Consider the following 21,899-nt stretch of genomic DNA (forward strand, 5'->3'; position numbering starts at 1 on the left):
TAACATCTCACTCATCCAAAAATAAGTTATACAATCAAAGACAAACCCAACAACACATGGTCCAGGTAGTCATGATAATAGGCCACACTAACATCCCACTCCTACAAAAATAAGTTATACAATCAAAGACAAACCCAACAACACATGGTCCAGGTAATCATGATAATAGGCCACACCAACATCCGACTCCTACAAAAATTAGTTATACAATCAAAGACAAACCCAACAACACATGGTCCAGGTAATCATGATAATAGGCCACACCAACATCCCACTCATCCAAAAATCAGTTATACAATCAAAGACAAACCCAACAACACATGGTCCAGGTAGTCATGATAATAGGCTACACCAACATCCTGCTTCTCAAAAAATAAGTTGTACAATCAAAGACAAAAGCAACCAACACCACATGGTCCAGGTAGTCATGATAATAGGCCACACTAACATCCCATCCCTACAAAAATCAGTTGTACTATCAAAGACCAACCAACAACACATGGTCCAGGTAGTCACACTTGGTTCAGGGGTAAAATGTGGTGGTGTTAAACCAGTTTTACATGCTCACAAATCTAGACCATATGTCGTAAAAGGAAACCTACAATAAAAAACTTGCCAGCTTAAAACTTTTACAATATTAACTTTTGAATGATAGTGGATACTTCTGTTTTGTAGAGTACATCCTCTTTAGAAAGTAACCTTGAAGGCTTAGCTAGTGTCCTGGAGGCAGACTTGCAGAATTACAAGACAAAAATCCTAAAAATTCTAGTAGAATGGTAAGTGATAAAGATTACTTTGATGCAACTCTGAATAATTGTTGTAAAATCAGATAGATTCCTTGTAAAAAATACTTACAAATGTATGTTATTGATGGTCTGTAGAGGATCAGACTTACTTAAGGAGATATACAAAAAAGGGTAGACATCAGAATTCTTTTATTGGTAATAAACAATGTGGTTACAGGATTCTCTTTGGAAAGGAATATACCAGTGGGACAAAAAGGACTATATTCTTGATGTCAAATATGGACTACAATGTGAGAAAAAAAAATCACAATTTTTCAGAAACATCTTTTTGTGTCAGAATTTTAACAAAAATTTGATATATGGGTTTTAAATAATTCTAAATTGATTTCTGAAGTCGAAATAGTGAAGTGGTAAATTCAATGTTTTTGTTAGGATTTCAATAAAAATTGATATGTATGTATAATTTGCTATTCCAAAATGATTCCCTGTGTCAAAATTATTGGTTGCCTACCATTTAGAAATACCCACAAAAATACATAGTGCTTGGATTTTAACAAGATGTTGTATTGATCCATAACGCTGCACATCCTGAATTAATTCATGGTGTCAGAATTTTCGAAAAATTATCATGAATTGCTTATTATGCATCAGTCTCTGTGCCTTACACAAAAATGTGCAAACAGAGCCATTGCTGACATGTCAATTTTATAGGTGTTTTTACTGTAGTGGTTGACATCCTTTTCCTTTGGTGTTTATTGGATATTTGTCTCTTTGGCAATCATACCACATCTCCAATTTTTTTAAACTGTAGTTGTTATCAATCCTGTAATGTGGTGTTTACTGGATAGTTGGGTCATTGGACATCTTTCTATTTTGATATTAATTGAGTGATTATATTTTCAGTGTAGCAGCTTTACCAGAGAAGATGGCTGTCTATACCACTTTAGTGGGTCTTCTTAATGCCAAAAACTACAACTGTGGAGGCGAGGTTTGTTTATTTTTTATCATATGAATATGACATTACTTAGAAAAAATCACTTTAAGATCTACCATAAAAGAAAGGATATGGGGTATCCATCCATGACACAAAATCAGTACATGCACAGCAAAAAAACACAAAAAGTAAAGGAACAGTGCTTTTATTGCTGTTCATCATCTCAAGTCGCAGTAAGGCCTTCAATGCTGAGCAAAACTCTCACCTCACTGCAAGTTTAAGACAGCCCCTAGCACTGGTTTGAAAGGAATTTTTAGCAAACTGACAATCACGACACAACTGTGAATTGAAGAACAAAACCATGGAGTAATATCAATGAAAGAAATCATACATTTACTGTCATAATTTAACCCGACAATCACACTGAAAAACAATATAAACATTTAGACAACCACGCTGCATATTGAGATATATGTTAGATAACTTGGCTGGAAAAAAAACGTATGTATAGGGCAAATAATTTGAGTAGACTTTGTAAGGTGTAACACCACCAACTTTGGCCTGGTTAAAAAGAACATACTGGAAAGTAGTACATATATAAAACAATAGAGTTCCTGTGCATAGGTGTAAATATCAAACTATGTAGAATAGTTGGCTTAAGGCAAAGTATAAGTAATTGGGCAATATTTCGGATTTTGATGAAATTGAGTCTTTGATCCATTTTTGATGAAACAAAGACAAATATCTGTTTTTTCCCAGAACTATTGTCTATTTTTTTGCATTACATATATTGAATTTGGCAGGAGAAGTGATTAATAAAATTTGATGTATGCATGAAATGCAATATTGGGTGTTGTTTCTTGAAAATAAATAAAAATTGTGTTTTTATGCCCCTCCTACGATAGTAGTAGGGGCTTTATATGTTTCCTGGTCTGTCCCGCTTCAGGTTAAAGTTTTTGGTCAAGGTAGTTTTTGATGAAGTTGAAGTCCAATCAACTTGAAACTTAATACACATGTTCCCTATGATATGATCTTTCTAATTTTAATGCCAAATTAGAGTTTTGACCCCAATTTCATGGTCCACTGAACATAGAAAATGATAGTGGTCCGAGTACACAGTTATTTCGTAGTGCATTTCTTTTAGACAATAAATGCAAATTAAAAAAATCCCACCTGCGCTTTCTCAATAATATTTTTACAGTGTGTTGTACTACTTTTGGGACAAATTATATCAAAATTATAGAAAACTTCATCGGCTCTAACTCAAAATATGGACAATTTTATGTTAAGGGGGTCTTCAAATCTTTTGACAGCTTCCGAAGTGCTAATTTTTAACATTTTTCAGCTGGACCAAATCACTACTTTACTTTAAAATTCATGACCCAAATTTTTTTACAGTGTCATTTCAACCCCCTACTTGCTATTTGAGTCATAAAACATGGAGAAATAAATTTGGAAGGGGTATAAAAAAAATTGGCAAGTAACACACTGTCCACACTAGGGACTATATTCGTGGACAACGAAAATCAAAGGACGATAACTGTGTACTCGGACCTAATAGGGTAGAAAAAATTGGCCAATCTTAATGAAACTTGGTATGACTAAAGCTTAATAAATTATCAGACTGCTTACAAAGTTTCATGGCAATAGGATATATATTATAGACAATATGACTAATTCTATATTCAACTTTGCATGTTAAATTTAGACGCTATAATTGAAAAATTTCAACTATCAACATTTGGGGCTTTAAAAATTAAAATATTGCAAAAAAATACTTTTTAAATGTCTTAATATATAATATATTATGTATTAAAAGCAACAGAGTACTCATTTGATTTATCAGACTTATCATAATTATTAAAAAGTCAAATTTATATGAGCCTGTGCCTAAAAATGGAGGTTTTCCAATGAAGGGGGGCCTTACATGAAGATGTAATATTTTCCAGCAATTTTAAATTTGTAAAGCTTTTTGGTTATAAATAATCCTTACATATGTATTTAATGTACTTTAAATGGAAAGAAAACTTACAAATAACATATCATATTAGTTTAAAAGGGTCTTAGGCCAAGTAAGACTGAAAATAATTTAGGGTCAATTTAGGCCGTAGCACATATTTACATTTAAAAATGCATATTGAAGCTATAGGAAATAAAAATTTGTGTCTTTTCTATCATTTCTGTACTCAGGTGACATGATACAATAAATCTGAGCACAAAAAGACTCTTGCATTCAACTTTTTTTGCAGACATTATGGTCTGATACAAAGATTTTTCACTTTTTAGTGAAAAACATGCATGCAATTTTAGTCTCAACAGGCTTATATTTGAACCACTTGCTATCCTACAGAAGAAAAGAAAGATATTATGTGACATGAAACAGGTACAAAAGACATTGTTAAGTGCTTTTTATACAAATTTAGTGAGGTCTTTATTATGGACTTCAACTTTTATGTTCCAAGATCCTCACATTTAACTTGATCCAAACAGGGCGTTAGACGAAGGTCATATATACAACACATTTTGCACATATTGTCTGAGATAATCTTCTTTTCTGTAGATTCAGAGTTCACAAATGAGTAATACAACTGGATTGAAACATAGAAACACAAATATTGACACATAAAAACCTGTCAGATAGAAAGTTAGAATGCCACTTATGCATCAAAATTGAAAAAGCTATGAAATGCTTATTTTGACCATAAAATGCCCAAATTGGTCATTTTTGCAGAAATTCTATCAAATAAAAGTTTAAATCCTTTAGTTTTATGCTATTTGACAAATTGACACCATCAAATCATTCAGGGAAGTTGCCAAAGTACAGATTCTATATTTCCTGATTTCACCTCTTAGGTCCGAGTACACAGTTATTTCGTAGTGCATTTCTTTTAGACAATAAATGCAAATTAAAAAAATCCCACCTGCGCTTTCTCAATAATATTTTTACAGTGTGTTGTACTACTTTTGGGACAAATTATATCAAAATTATAGAAAACTTCATCGGCTCTAACTCAAAATATGGACAATTTTATGTTAAGGGGGTCTTCAAATCTTTTGACAGCTTCCGAAGTGCTAATTTTTAACATTTTTCAGCTGGACCAAATCACTACTTTACTTTAAAATTCATGACCCAAATTTTTTTACAGTGTCATTTCAACCCCCTACTTGCTATTTGAGTCATAAAACATGGAGAAATAAATTTGGAAGGGGTATAAAAAAAATTGGCAAGTAACACACTGTCCACACTAGGGACTATATTCGTGGACAACGAAAATCAAAGGACGATAACTGTGTACTCGGACCTAATAGCGAGTGAGGCATCCATGTACTATGGACACATTCTTGTTTTATTTTTCAGTTCACAGAACTATTAGTAAGACATTTGAAAGAAGCTCTGAAGACAGGAGAATTTGATAATGCTTTGTTAATTGTAAGTTAGATATTCATATTAGAGTATTTATGTGTGTTGCTACTAATATAGTGTTTGGGACTTGGGTATTCTTTTTAGTTTGATTGACCATGATTTTTTCTGAATTTATAAATGACTTTTACTGATGAAAGAAGAGTGATTCCAACACAGCAAAGTTTAGTATGACTTTGATTTAACAAATATCAACTTCATACAGACAAACTATATAAAATAGATATCTGAAAAATTAAGTGAGTAATTTCAAACTGTTAGTCAAAGTGGACTATAGGTGGAAGGAGCATTTTAGACCACAGTCAAGAAAAAGTATAAAGAAAGGTTGAAGCTATTGATAGGTCAAGGGTCTAAAATGAATCCACTGGTAAGTATAGGTAAAAACTCGATGAAGAAGGTATTTTACATGTGGTGTTTACTGTTTATGAAATAAAAAGTATCAAAAGGCTATTTTTGATCCTTTTCTGAAATGATTATTTCATCAATTATTTTACTGTCAAACAATAAGCAAGTGATCATACCTTAAGAATTTTACTATAAAGGTTGTATATCATTTGGATTATGAGACAAGACTGCTAACTATCTGAAAAAAATATTAACTCATAGTCTGAAATTTACAGTAGATAATTTATTTTAAAATAGCATACAAAATAAAAAGAAATGCATTAAAATATTGTTCTTTTGATGTCTCCTGTATCTTTGTCCTGATTTTTTTTTTATTATTTTTAGTTGTGGAATAGTGACTATTATTTTCTATAATTTTTTTAGGTACGATTTTTATCTGACCTAGTAAACTGTCATGTGATTGTTGCTGGTTCACTGATTGCAATGTTTGATAACTTTATAGAAGTTACATTGGAAGACAACATACCTCAGGTACTTTAACAGGAAAAAGACGATGTAGCTATTATGTGGGATATGTTTCACGATAGTTTGTTTTTCGTGATTTAAAGTGTGCAAATAAGACATAGAACTCTGTTCAAAAACCAAAGTTTTGAAAAATTAAAAATTGTCAGACTGGCTGGCTCTAGCTATAAGTCTTGTAACAAAATTAAAATATTTTGTTCTGAGCCTGAATCAGATGGTAAAAAAAATAGAATTTCTTGAAAAAAAACAGCCAAAACCGGGGAAACCTTTGAAAAGTTTTGGAATTTTTGAAGTGATTATGATACCAATTACAACACTATTTTGTAAATATTAATGAAAAACCTCAATAAATTATAGAAAGAGCTTGGAATTTTAGTTTGGAAAATTGTTTATTCATAAAGTTATTATTGTTAAATTTAATGTGAACTTTTAAAAGTTTTTATAGATATGATCTGAATAATTACATGCATTCTTAATTCATAACAAATGTAAAATTTTTGTCATTTTTCACAGGTTAGGTCAGATTTCTACATATATGCTGTAATGGCGTCACTACCTTGGGTAAGTTTAAAAAGTATTATTATGAAGAAATCTCTGCTGCATCTTCCCTGACTTAATGTATCAGATTACTATATTTAATGGCTTAGTTACCATGGGTATTTAGTCTATTATTTCTATAAATAAGAAGATGTGGTATGAGTGCCAATGAGACAACTCTCCATCCAAGTCACAACGTATAAAAGGTATACAATTATAGGTCAAAGTACGGCCTTCAACACGGAGCCTTGTCTCACACCGAACAGCAAGCTATAAAGGGCGCCAAAATGACTAGTGTAAAACAATTCAAACAGGAAAATCTACCTATATGTTGTTATGGTTTCATTTCCATGAATAAATTACTGGTTATGTAAGATTTTTATAATTATATTAGACTTCAGTCAGTTTCATCCATTTCCATGAAACTTTCCTATCCCGAACTTGACCTTTTCTTTTTTTATTTAGGTTGGTAAAGAACTGCAAGAAAAGAAAGAACAGGAATTTGGGAAGCTTTTGATGTCAATAGATAATTATATAAGGTCATTTATCATAGTGTTTATTTGAAGTGAAATTAATTTTTTACCTAGTCAAAAATTGAGCAAAGTATGTTCGTCTTAGCTGTCAATTATGCTAACAATACTGCATTTGACTGTGATGTGCCACAGTTTCTGGAACAACTATTGTTTGAATAATTGCTGGAACCTTAATTGTAAAATTAACAAGAGAGGCAGAAGATTCTTTCTACAGGATCATTTTAACTAACTGAATCATTTTCACAAATTTCTTGGATTGAGGAAAAAATTGTATTTCTTTGGATATTTGATTCCTAAGTCTGCATATGAGACTATAGAAAATGTGTACTTCATTGAACATTTAAAATTGTCGTTTACTTAAACCAAGGAATGTCACAAATATAAGTATAAAGTGACTAATAATTAATCTACAGTACATGAATATGTAAATTAGAAATCTATTCTATACTACTGACAATAAGTCTAAATGTATCTTTGTAGCAAGAGACAGAAGATTCATGCACCAACCCTGAGAGTTTGGACTTCAGATGATCCACATCCACAAGAAGAGGTAATATCTTTATATCACATATATTATCTTCAGAATGCAGATTACAACAATTTACAAATACCTAAAGATATCTGAAAACTATTTTTTCCTTTCCTAAAATTTCAGATTAAACACCACCATGCCCACCTGTTACCACCATACATGTACATAAATTAACATACACTAGATATTGCTATGGACTTTTTCATTTAGATATATATGATACTATAAATAAGAAGTAACAGAAGGCACTGACCCTTTGCTGCAATTTTTTTTAATTTTGATTGAATAAACCTATTGTATTCAATGTAACATCTGTTTAGTGGTCACATCATCAGTTATACAATAAAAACATTCAATTGTTTTAATCATTTGATACTTTCAGTATTTGGACTGTTTGTGGTCACAGATAAAGAATCTCCGAGCCAATAAATGGGCAGAGAAACAGATAACCCGACCTTACCTGGCTTTTGATGGTGTGTTATGTGAAGCCTTACAGCACACTTTACCACAGATAATACCACCATCACACAATGACGAAATGAGCTATCCTTTGCCGAGAGTTATTTTTAGAATGTTTGATTATACTGATGTACCTGAGGTATGTGATTTATAATAGAGATAGTAAGAGACTGCAGAACACAATGATTAATGCAGGGTTTTATCGTGGCACAAATACATATTTATATTCATTACAAAGGAGATGGAAAAGCATTCTTGTTTTATGATATAAAAGTAAAAAGATGTGGGTTGAATGCCAATGAGACAACTATTTACCAAAGACCAAATGACGTAGATGTTATACTGCATTATTACTTATACAAATTTTCTTACTGTAAATTTTTTAATCATTCATCATAGATTGACAATAGAAAATGCTCACATTGAATTCTGAATTAGTATCATCATATTCGCTTAAGAAAGAATCATATTTTTATTCCTTAAAGCAAGGTTCAAGCGTTTTTCGTGTATCATCTCTATGAAAGCTGTTAGCAGTGTATTTTACCTACTTGATATAGTTGTCCAGTAAATATTTGTAAAGAAATTGGATGAACATAAATGAGACAATATCCCAGGAATATACAGTTAAAACATGTGCTCCAGACAAATGAAGTCAAGTCTTTGGTATTGAAAGATTAAATCACAAATACAGTTAATGTACCCTAACAACAGTTACTGTCAATCAAATGACAAATTCTATCATTGATGTTGAAATGAATATATTCTTTTAAGAATTTTTAATTTTGTTTATAACAAAAATCATGTTATAGATGAATATAGGGAGATGTGGGTTTAACATCAATGGCACAGCAACCCAACATCTTAAAAACAGTAAGACATATAGAGGTCAGCATACAATACATTAGATGTCAAATTGTAAATTGCCCAGAAATTAAAAAAAGACATGAATAGATTAAGAGATACTGCAACTCATGGCTAAACAAACAAAATAGGTATTAAAGTTCAAACCCTAAAAAATAAAGTTAATAAGATAGTTTTAATACATGCAAGCATTTAAACTTAATTGGTATGTCTAACAGAAGTTGTCATTGTCAGATTTATTGATTCTAGGGACCAGTTTTACCAGGAAGTCATGCAATTGAAAGATACCTTATAGAAGAACAACTCAGAAGAATTATTTTCAAACATGCATTTGATCGTAAAGACTGGTATGTAATTTATATAAAGTTCCAGGCTGAAATAAGCTTACATTAATAAAAACACATATTTCACAATTTCTGAGTTGCTGTCCCTCTCCCTTTGTCATATTTTTTTCATACTGTAAATATATCAGGACGAGAACATGTTAACGTGATCTGAATATGAACTAAGCTTTGTAAAATACCAACTGGATTTTAAAGTGCTATTCACAGGTTAAAAGTATGCTGGATGATTTGTCACCCTACGCAGACCCATTTTTCTGATTTCCAATCGACCAGTCTTTGCTCTTACTCTTACAATAACATGTAGCTTGCTTAGTGGAGAAGCAATTTTCAAGTCTTTGGTTTGAACTGGCTTTGGATTAAGCCTAAGATTCCTGCTCTAGAGTCGAGCACATTGTCATGAGACTACTATGGCAGTATAAATAAAAAGACGATTACAGAGTATGATCATGAGCTTTGTAGGAAAAATATGGTTCAATTGGAAATTAAAATGGATGGACTGCTAAAATGAATAAAATCAATTGTAAACCACAGTTTGCCCTAAAAATGAATATGAAGAAGAAGTATTCTACCATGAGAAATTATGCCATGAACACTCCATTACAGAAAAACAGTAAAAAGAATACACAACAAACATGACTGCTGGGATCCAAGTCATCCTCTACACTAATGTTTCCCAAGCACAAAAATTGCCACATGACATTTTTCCTGAAAGTCAAAGTCAAGCATGGTACAGGGGACTATTACTTACCGAAGGTTGTTTTTTGGCACTCCAGTTTCTACACAGGAAAAATTGCAACATATGTTTTTCATATGTTTTCAAAACATATGAAAAACATATGATTTTCATATGTTTTTCATATGTTTGTCCCAAACATATGAAAAACATATGTTTACAAACATATGTTTACATATGTTTTGAAACATATGAAAACATATGGAAGCAAACATATGTTTTCATATGTTTTAGATAATATGTTTACATATGTTTGTAAACATATGAAAAACATATGATTTTCATATGTTTTCATATGTTTTAAAGGACATTTAAAAAAAAAATGTTTTGAGAAAATGTCAAAATTTGTCATTTAATTATCACATACATTTTTTCATTCATTATCTATATAGTGTATTTATCAAACAGGAAAGTGCACTTTCTACTCTTCCCACTAAATCCCACATCATCGTGATGATAAAAGCATGTCAGCCCTCAGGCTATGTCACCCCCACAGCAGAGCTATCTAATTCTGAATGGAACATAATGTAAAATAAATGAATGAGTTATAGATATTAAATAATAATATGAATAAATATTCTGTATTTAGTTTGTTCTTTATTCTCAATTCTTTTTTTTTTATCAATAATCCCATTATTCTCTATGATTCTTTATTCCATATTTCTGCTTTTTTTAAGTATCTGTTCTTTATTTTTTTTGTTCTTTATTTTGCACTTTTTGTCATTATTTTCTATATTCTTAAACCCCAATCTTGATTCCAGACCATCAATATATACGTAAATGTAAGAAAGCTTGAATGGTACGTCGAATACGGAAACCCGGAAATCTTTTCACCGTTACCGTTTTTTATACTATGACGCAAAATCCATGGACGCTCACGCGATCTGCTGTTCAGCCTGTTGTCATTTAAAAAGTTTGAATGGACAGAGATAGATGATACAAAGAACTTTGGTTTTTCAAACTGGTGAATCAAAATTTATTATAAACAGATAAATTGAAATGGGTGACTTGTCGATTAACTGGAAGAAACTGGGGAACGAAACATAGAAAATTTATGGAAAGTCAACGCAACGAAACAGCGAAAGTGTTTTTGTTTTGATGGATAGTTTTACGTACCCTAAAAGCACAACGAAAGGTAAATATTATTATGCACATTTTGTTTAATTATTGGATAAAAGCAGGAAGATGTGTGTGCTTTATTTTTCACGAAAAACTATTTGACTGTAGATATTTGTAAACCCAGAGATATATGTCTCTGGTTAACAGGTTAACCTGAGTCTGAGAACGATATAATTTTGTAATATACATATAATTGCATTGGGTTATCCGTTTCATTATCTATTTATATGTCATAATGAGAATGTTACAAGATTAAGACACATATACACCCCAAATAACCATATAATTTGTAAACGCTTTAGACAATAAGACAAACTTGGAAAAGGGGGGGGGGGACATCATATACTTGATGTAATGTATTGAAATTGTTTATCTAATGTCACTACAGAACTTAATTACTTTAACTGATGCAGACCTGTATAATTGTGTCTTATGGTGTGTGACATTTGTATTTGTTTATCAGTTGTTTTAAAACCATGACACTGTGCAGACGACTTTATAATCTCTTTAGCAATTAGTAGCTATTTTACAATTAATAGATAAGGGTGCCCCTGGGGATCAATTACTCCCCCCTTTTCATTTAATTTAGATTTAAAAAATGTATATATACCTTTTCATACATTGCATAGGTAATAATGTACATGTACATGCATATTTAACCTATTCCAAATTTTAATTATGAGTGATTCCAGGACATGCTGGAGCGGACAAAAATCACATTCTAGCATTACCGAGAAAATCATCACATTTGATTAAAGCTCAAATCTGAAGCTCAAATTCCTTATGTTATGTTAACTTAACAATGCTTAAGGCAAAACAAGACTTGCAACTAAGAAAATTACAGGGCTTTGCATATGACAAGTACAATAAGCCTTAATTATCCTGAGTCTGAGACTACTATTGCTGAGTACTGTAACAATAAACATCTAATAATTCTTAGCCTTATCATACATGTATTATACTTCTGATAGTTTTCCACACCTATTCACATATTTTTAAGCTGAAAAATATGACCCAGGCTATTACAGCGGCAGGTCTTATCACCTTGTACATTATAAGAAGTGGACCCCTAGAGTGCATGAATGGTCTACTTTACATATACTTTAATGTGAATATAAAAATAAGAAGATAAGGTACATGTATGATTGCCAATGAGAAGAGTCCAATTCTCCACCAGAGATCAAATGACATAGAAGTTAACAACTATAATAAGTTATGGTACATGTACAAGATGACTTCAACAATGAGCAAAGCCCATACCACAAAGTCAGCTATAAAAGACATTTAATGAAAATGACAAATGTAAAACAATGCAAATGAGGAAACTAACAGACTGATACATGTAATGATTTATAAACAAAACAAGGAACAAATATATGATATGATATACAGCAACAAATTGAACAAACGACAACTTGAACCACTGAATTACAGGCTCCTGACTTTGGACAGGCACATACAGGATGTGGTGGAGTCAGACTAGTTTATTGGTGCCAAACCTTCCCCTTAAGGGAGTTATCATTTGTTTTTTATGTGTGTGTGGGGGGGGGGGGGGGGGGGGGTCTAGGATGAAATTTGAAAAAAAGGCAGGATGAGACACTTTGCCCCCAAGAAAAAGGCAGGATGACAATTGATGTAAAACAAAAGTCAGGATAAACTATAAATAAAAAAAAGACAGGACTGAATAGAGTGGAAAAATGGAAATGCAGGACAAACTTTTTCATCCTACCCCCCCCCCCCCCCCCCCCCCTAAATCAAATGGTAGCTCCCTAACATGGGATAGTGGTGTGAAAAGGCTTAACTCATCTGACATCAGATCTGTACAAAGCAGATTTAACCACTTTGATTCATCACACTTCATACTACGGTCATATGGATTTAATAAACATAAGATGGATTAGAACATTCAAATAGTTTAATACTTTTTATATAGCATGTATAGTTAATTTTTTTTTTAGGGCAAGTCTAGATCTGTTGTTCTTGTTTTAAAAGATCAAAATAATCAAATTTTGTCATATAAAAAATTTTAAGGCAATAAATTTGGCAGATATATTAATATTGTAACTTCATTTTATTATACATTTGTACAACATGTCATACATTATTTCTTTTAGCATTTTCAATGAAAGTACATTTTGTACTTCAAGAAGTAGAAGAATCTAAGCAACAGAACAGAATTCATTTGAGGCATTGCTTTCTAGATTATATAATGGATTCATAGATTGTCATATTGATTTATGTGCATATAAGGAGCAGCAGGCAATAATTATTTTGTGATGAGAGGTATGTAATGAAAAGGATAACTTTGTTTAAATATTTTCTTTATTCATGTAATATTTATGTATACCAAAGGTTTATTATATATACCAATAATGTCTTGGATAAATTATTTATACAGGAATTACTTCACTTTGAAATATAAATTCTATGGAAGATAACCAGTAAAGCACTGTTATGGTTACATTTTTTTATGCCCCCGCCGTAGCGGTGGGGGCATTAAGTTTTACCCTTGTCCGTCTGTACGTACGTATGTACGTACGTCCCAAAATTGGTTTCCGTTCTCTAACTTGAGTTTGCCTCAACCAAATGTTATGAAACTTATACACAATGCTTATTACCACAAAACACAGATCAAGTTTAAATTTTGGTGGCATCACTTTAATTGTTCTAGAGTTATGCCCCTTTATAAATGGAAAAATTGCAAAAATTTTAGTTTCCGTTCTCTAACTTAAGTTTGCCTCAACCAAATGTGATGAAACTTATACACAATGCTTATTACGAAATAACACAGATCAAGTATGAATTTTGGTGGCGTCACACTAACCGTTCTAGAGTTTTGCCCCTTTATAAATGGAAAAATTGCAAAATTTTTAGTTTCCATTCTGTAACTTAAGTTTGCCTCAACCAAACATTATGAAACCTATACACAATATTCATTACCACAAAACTAAGATAAAGTACAATTTTTTGTTTCTGTTTTCTAACTTTAGTTTGCCTCAACCAAATGTTATGAAACTTATACACAATGCTTATTACTACATAATACAGATTAAGTACGAAATTTGGTGGCGACACTTTTACCATTCTTGAGTTATGTCCCTTTATAAACATAAAAATTGCTGAATTTTCCGTTTCCGTTCTCTAACTTTAGTTTGTCTCAACCAAATGTTATAAAACTTATACACAACCGTTCTAAAGTTATGCATGTTTACAAATAGAAAAATTGCTGAATTTTTAGTTTCTTTTCTCTACTTGAGTTAGCCTCAACCGAATGTTATAAGACTTACACACAATGCTTATTACCACAAAATTTTTGGGTAGCGTCACTTTTACCGTTCTTCAGTTATGTCCCTTTATAACTATATGATATGCAAGCGGGGGCATCATCTGTGTCCACATGTGGACACTATCCACATTTATTGTCAAATATTTTTGTAATTCATACCATACATTTACATGTAGGTCTATATCAGCATAGGCTTTTATGAGTTAGAAAATAAGTGCTGATCAAATATGTTTACAGGAGTTATGCCTCTTGGAAATAGATATTGTAAGAAAAATTGTATTGCAAGCAATCCCACACACGTCTTCATTTCTTTTAGATTATTTATAATTTATGAAAAAGGTTAAAAGAACATACATATTTTTTGCTTTTTGATAGCAAATTTTATACATGTATATCCATCAACTGGCGAGGTACATTGAAAAGCTGTTCTTTTATTAAATGCATGAAGTATGGATGGTAACACAAATGACAACATATTATGTTCATGAGTTAATATTTCCTTGTCGGAAAATAGTATACGCGAAGTACTATCATTGAACTATGGTAACGTTGTCACCCTAACGTTGTAGTGAATGACGTTATTGTATAGATTTCATAGCTACAACGACGATTAAACGAACATTGCAATCATAAGTATTTATTGAGATTCCACAACATGCCTATAAATGGTGTATTTAAACAATTTGGCCTATTTAACAGGAAATCAAGATTTACTAAACATCAAGAGTAAAGGCCTTAATGTTGTTTTTTATACGACTGCAAAAAAAATTTGCAGTTGTATATTGGTTTCACGTAGTCTTTGTTGTCCGCGGCGGCAGAAGACACTTAGTTTCTGGACAATAACTTTAGTTTCAATGAATGGATCTCTATGAAATTTAAATACAAGGTTTGAAACCACAAAAGGGTGGTTGGAATTGATTTTGGGGGTTATGGTCTAAACAGTTTAGGAATTAAGGGCCTAAAAAGGGGTCAAAATAAACATTTTACTAGTTTCCAGCCAATATAACTTGTGTGTAAGTGTATGGATCTTTCTGAAATTTTACCACAAGGTTCCATACCAAAAAAGGAAGGTTGGAATTGAATTTGGGGGTTATGACCCTAACTGTTTATGAATTAGGGGCCAATAACAATACTTTTCTAATACTTTGTATAAATTGCTTATTTCTTGACCAATTTCAATGGGGTTTTATTCTTGAATTCTTGGGGTTCTTTAATATGCTGAATCTAACCATGTATTAAATTTTTGGATTTTGGGCCCCATTTTTAAATTGGTCAACATTGAGGTCCATAGGGTCCAAAATTAAACTTTGTTTGATTTCATCAAAAATTGAATTATTGGGGTTCTTTGATATGCCGAATCTAACCGTGTATTTCGATTTTTAATTTTTGGTCCTGTTTTCAAATTGGTATACATTAAGGTCCAAAGGGTCCAAAATTAAACTTAGTTTGATTTTAACAAAAAATGAATTCTTGGGGTCCTTTGATATGCTGAATCTAAACATGTATTTAGATTTTTCATTTTGGGCCCAGTTTTCAAGTTGGTCCAAATCGGGGTCCAAAATTAAACTTTTTTTTTGTTTGATTTCAACAAAAAATGAACATGTGGGATTCTTTGATATGCTAAATCTAACAGTGTATTAAGTTTTTGGATTTTGTGTCTCGTTTTTAAATTGGTCCTCATTGAGGTCCAAAGGGGCCAAAATTAAACTTTGTTTGATTTCATCAAAAATTGAATTATTGGGGTTCTTTGATATGCCGAATCTAACTGTGTATTTAGATTTTTAATTTTTGGTCCCGTTTTCAAATTGGTCTACATTAAGGTCCAAATGGTCCAATATAAAACTTAGTTTGATTTTAACAAAATTGAATTCTTCGGGTTCTTTGATATGCTGAATCTAAACATATATTTAGACTTTTGATTATGGGCCCAGTTTTCAAGTGGGTCCAAATCGGGTGCAAAATTTTAACTTTGTTTGATTTAAAAAAAAATGAATATATGGGGTTCTTTGATATGCTGAATCTAACCATGTATTTAGATTTTTGATTTTTGGGCTCTGTTATCAAATTGGTCCACATTGAGGTCAAAAGGGTTCATAATTAAACTTTGTTTGATTTCATCAAAAAATTTAATTCTTGGGGTTCTTTTATATGCTGAATCTAACGTTAACCGTGTATTTAAATTTAGGATATTGGACCATAATAGGTAAATGTCTAATTTAAAATTTTTAAGTTCTTAGACCACATTCATTCTGTGTCAGAAACCTATGCCATGTATGCTGTGTCAAATATTTAATCACAAACCAAATTCAGAGCTGTATCAAGCCTGAATATTGTGTCAATACTTGCCCCATCTGTTTGGGGTTCGACCTCTGCGGTCGTATCAAGCTGCGCCCTGGGGAGCATTTTATTTTAAACTGTAGACAGCAGAAAAGATCATTTTATATTAGAAAAAGTTCATACTATACTAAGACGGGCTTAGGCTATACATATATTATTAATATTAGTTACACTGTTGATCTTTTTGTTGTTTGTTACATATTTGTTTCCATTCACTCAAAAGTAAAAATATAAATTAGTGAGCAACAGTTCATACTACATCTACAAAAATGATCTTGTTTTTGTCTGGACTTCTGGATTAAATTAAGATTTACAATTTTAGCTTGTTACCATGGTTACCATATGAAAGGAAAGGACAGTATTAGAATCACTGGTGTACATGTAGGTGCGGATGTTAGGCAAAAAGAACTGGTATCAAAGTAAGTTCATCTGTAGAATTGCAGTTGATTTAAATAATTTAATGTTATCTATTTAAAACTTTTTCAAGTGTAATTGTACATGTTACAGCATGTATACCATGTATACTGTTGTTTATTTATGTCTTTCTGATGTCAAGTATGCATCAATTTGGTGGCCTTCGGCTGTTGTCTGCTCTATGGTCGGGTTGTTGTCTATTTGACACATTCCCCATTTCCATTCTCAATTTTATCAAGGAATCCTTCTTCTGCTCCACACACTCACACGCATGAGATGTCAGAAGTTAAAATAATTATAGCATTTGCTTATATTACAATGTATTATGAATTGTATATTTAAAAGTTGTTCTTGTCTTGAATATATACATAAAATATTTGCCACTGAACATTAAAATAAGCTAGAAAAATCAATCAATTATTGTTTTTGCATTATAGGAAAGAGTTTTCAAACATATAACAATTGAATAATTTCCTTTTAAGATTTTTTATGAACCAGCATATAGATATAATCTTTCAATCAGTTTAATTGAGGTCTGGAGCTGGCATGTCAGTAACTGCTAGTAGTCTGTTGTTATTTATGTATTATTGTCATTTTGTTTATTTTCTTTTGTTTCCTATTCTGACATCGGACTCAGACTTCTCTTGAACTGAGTTTTACTGTGCGTACTGTTGTACGTTTGTTTTTTCTACATTGGCTAGAGGTATAGGGGGAGGGTTGAGATATCAAAAAACATGTTTAACCCCGTCGCATTTTTGCGCCTGTCCCAAGTCAGGAGCCTCTGGCCTTTGTTAGTCTTGTATCATTTTTAATTTTAGTTTCTTGTGTATAATTTGGAGTTTAGTATGGCGTCCATTATCACTGAACTAGTATACATATTTGTTTAGGGGCCAGCTGAAGGACGCCTCCGGGTGCGGGAGTTTCTCGCTGCATTGAAGACCCATTGGTGGCCTTCGGCTGTTGTATGATCTATGGTCGGGTTGTTGTCTCTTTGACACATTCCCCATTTCCATTCTCAATTTTATTTTATAACATGTTTAACATGTATGAGGAGATGACGTACATGTATGATTCTCAATATGACAACTATCAATTAAAAAACCAAAGGACGAAGATGTAAACATTTCCTGGTCACTGTACAGCCATAAACAATGATCAAAATCCATACCATAAAGTAACCTATTATGGCTATAACTTGTATAGGGATGAAAAAATGGGAACCAATGAAAAAAATAAAACTACACACAGTATGGCAGACAGCACCCAACATAAGAAACAAATGTCAAAATCAGCCAGAAAGGGCTGGACTCATCAACAAGCACTTAAAAAGAAATAACAAAATAATAAAAGATGCAAAAATTATGTTTTCCCAAACTAAAATATCTATCAATTCACATTCAACAGATTGAATCAATTAATGTAACAACAAAACATTTGTCATTTCAAACAGTCTAAGAAAGCATGACTTTGTGAAATGCCAACACACAAGAAAATGTAGGACCATAACAGCATATAAGTTATTAATAATTGCATAGAATTTCTATTTCTGAAATACATGTTCTGCTTTTTGTCAAGTTTGCTAATTTATTTCACGAAAGCGAGACAGTGATCCTAGATTCTGCCAGGGGCGGCGTCACTGTCTTAAAGTTTAGGTTCAGTCTGTGGTTAAAGTTTTTTTGTAATGTTAATTTCTCTCTTATTAATATTATTTATAGTAATCATGGTAATAGGATATTTCTATTTACTTAGTATGTGGGTACCTTGCAAGGTCCTATAGCTAGTGTCTGTCTACTCTGTCAGAAAGTTTTCGTGGTCAAGTCAATATCTCAGGTATTATAAACAATAAGTTATACTTACTATATTTGGTGTATGGAATTATTGTAAGGTGTAGATGTCCAACTGGCAGTTGTAATGATGGCCGATTGAATTTTTTCAAAAGAGTTATGCCTCTTGGAAATATTAAATTTATGGAAAATGGCCTCGTAAATGCTCTCATTTTTTTTATTATATTAGTATACTATTATAGTAATGCCCTTGAAGGTCAGTTTGAAATATTTAGTATACAAGAAAAAGAATTTTTTTTTTCCCCCAAGCACATTTTTTATTTATAAATATTTTTGAGAACAAAAAAACATGTTTTTTTTTTTTAATCATGTTAATATTGCCCCTTGATAGATAAACTAGAGGCTCTCAAGAGCCTGTGTCGCTCACCTGACTCTACTTGGGTTTTCGAAATCATATTAAAAAAGATAAAAATCATAACAGATACTTATAATAATGTTTGAGGCCAAATTTGGTTTAATATTGCTATGTTTGCTTTCATTCCATTCAGTGGTTCTCTAAAAGAAGACATTTGTATGTATTTCCCGTAGGGTCCTTTGTTAAACTAAGCCCCCCGCTGGTGGCCATCTTGGATGATGGATCAGATACAAAGTAACAACACTTGGTCAGCACCTCATAAGGAACATTCATGCTATGTTTGGTTTCATTCCATTCAGTGGTTCTCTAAAAGAAGACATTTGTATGTATTTCCCATAGGGTCCTTTGTTAAACTAAGCATCCTGCTGGTTGCCATCTTGGATGATGGATCAGCTTCAAAGTAACAACACTTGGTCAGCACCTCATAAGGAACATTCATGCTATATTTTGTTCCAATCCATTCAGTGGTTCTCTAGAAGAAGTTAAAAATGTAAAAAGTTAACGACAACGGACGCCAAGTGATCAGAATAGCTCACTTCGGGCCAGGTGAGCTAAAAATGTGCGACTAGGTGGACATTGAAACTCTGTTCTTTTATTTCTACTTGCAGGAACTGAAAAGTAAAGAAACAGAACCAAAGAACATTAATTTTTAATTAATACAATATTGAGCTCAAAGTCAATCTAGTTGTCTTTCTTAATCATACAGGATATTTCCAAAAAGCAGCTGCATACACATGCACCAGTAATAGCCAGCAGTGTAGACAATTACATATCTGTGTATGGTGATATAGCAATAGAAATATCACATATATACATCATACGAAAATATAATATAGACAATAGAAATGGAGTACACATGTATGTCATAGAGACACACATATGAAAATAGAATATAGACAATAGAAATGGGGTATGTCAAAGAGACACACATGTGAAAATAGAATATAGACAATAGAAATGGGGTATGTCAAAGAGACACACATATGAAAATATAATATAGACAATAGAAATGGGGTATGTCAAAGAGACACACATATGAAAATATAATATAGACAATAGAAATGGGGTATGTCAAAGAGACAAACATATGAAAATATAATATAGACAATAGAAATGGGATATGTCAAAGAGACACACATATGAAAATATAATATAGACAATAGAAATGGAGTATGTCAAAGAGACACACATATGAAAATATAATATAGACAATAGAAATGGGGTATGTCAAAGAGACACACATATGAAAATATAATATAGACAATAGAAATGGAGTATGTCAAAGAGACACATATGAAAATAGAATATAGACAATAAAATTGGGGTATGTCAAAGAGACAAACATGAAAATAGAATATAGACAATACAAAATGGGGTATGTCAAAGAGACTAACATATGAAAATATAATATAGACAATAGAAATGGGGTATGTCAAAGAGACACACATATGAAAATAGAATATAGACAATACTAGAAATGGTGTATGTCGAAGAGACAAACAAATGAAAATAGAATATAACAATAGAAATATGGTACAATGTATGTCAAAGAGACAAAAATATGAAAATAAAAGAGACAACAACTGAATAAAAAAAAAATTCTACTTTATATAAAAATTATGGAGCACTTATTGTTTTTTATTTGTTTGAGCTTTTGATTTTGCCATGTATTTTCTGTGGAGTTTGGTATTTTGGGTATTTTTACTTTTTAAAGCAACAACTCATCACAATGAAGTATTTACACTCAAAATGAGTTCTTGACAGAAAAAAAAGATAACAAATTAAAGAAAAACATATTAAAAAACATCAAAACGTTACCCTTAAAAACCTATCGCAAAAAAAAAAAATATATATATATACAAACCATGTTTAGAATCTATTAGAAAATAAATGCATTTGAACAATTAAAAACATATAAAAAATATATATTTAGGACCAAGATAAAATCATATGAAAACATATGTTTGGGCCAAACATATGAAAACATATGTTTAGGGCAAACATATGAAAACATACGTTTAGGCCAGGTATGAAAACATATGAAAAACATATGTTTGTAAAAAACATATGAAAAACATATGTTTTTCATATGTTTACATGTATGAAAAACATATGTTTTTCATATGATTTTAAAAACATATGTTTTTCATATGTTTTCCATATGTTTTTCATATGTTCGAAAACATATGTTTTCATGTCGGGCCTAAACATATGTTTACATATGTTTTCAAACATATGAAAAACATATGTTAAACATATGAAAACATATGGTGCAATTTTTCCTATGTAGCACAATAAAAATATGCCACAAAATTGTATGAATACATGGAATGTGGTTTTGAACACAGACAACGACAGTTGATTTATTTATGATATATACAGTTATCCTGATTGTAATGCAATGATATAAAATAGTCATTTTGATTTTAGAATTAGAGCCTGAGGAAACATTGTTTGTGTCTTTATGTTTTGTGGATTTTAATCCAAACATTTAGTCAATTATAATCAGTGTTACAAATAAATTTCATTGAAATCATATAGATAATATTCCTCAAAGCATTGTGTTAAAATTATTGA

At 31.5% G+C, this 21,899-nt stretch overlaps 1 protein-coding gene and 1 long non-coding RNA gene across 2 annotated transcripts in view; both read left to right on the forward strand.

Moving 5' to 3' along the window:
• The window catches only part of LOC127732902 (nuclear cap-binding protein subunit 1-like), a 48,595-nt gene that overhangs the window by 10,591 nt on the left and 16,105 nt on the right, over nucleotides 1-21,899 (forward strand). The window contains exons 3-11 of the mRNA XM_052242109.1: nucleotides 676-776; nucleotides 1,650-1,734; nucleotides 5,039-5,110; nucleotides 5,870-5,977; nucleotides 6,482-6,529; nucleotides 6,971-7,044; nucleotides 7,519-7,588; nucleotides 7,953-8,168; nucleotides 9,140-9,237. Coding sequence (XP_052098069.1) covers nucleotides 676-776; nucleotides 1,650-1,734; nucleotides 5,039-5,110; nucleotides 5,870-5,977; nucleotides 6,482-6,529; nucleotides 6,971-7,044; nucleotides 7,519-7,588; nucleotides 7,953-8,168; nucleotides 9,140-9,237 — 872 coding nt within the window. The remainder of the gene's footprint in view (nucleotides 1-675; nucleotides 777-1,649; nucleotides 1,735-5,038; nucleotides 5,111-5,869; nucleotides 5,978-6,481; nucleotides 6,530-6,970; nucleotides 7,045-7,518; nucleotides 7,589-7,952; nucleotides 8,169-9,139; nucleotides 9,238-21,899) is intronic.
• Nucleotides 10,214-21,171, forward strand: LOC127732932 (uncharacterized). Its single transcript, XR_007996508.1, has 4 exons — nucleotides 10,214-11,102; nucleotides 13,201-13,369; nucleotides 17,032-17,128; nucleotides 19,931-21,171. It is a non-coding gene; the product is annotated as an uncharacterized LOC127732932 (long non-coding RNA).

This window comes from Mytilus californianus, unplaced genomic scaffold (genome assembly GCF_021869535.1).
Source record: "Mytilus californianus isolate M0D057914Y unplaced genomic scaffold, xbMytCali1.0.p SCAF_3, whole genome shotgun sequence".
Classification (NCBI taxonomy): domain Eukaryota; kingdom Metazoa; phylum Mollusca; class Bivalvia; order Mytilida; family Mytilidae; genus Mytilus; species Mytilus californianus.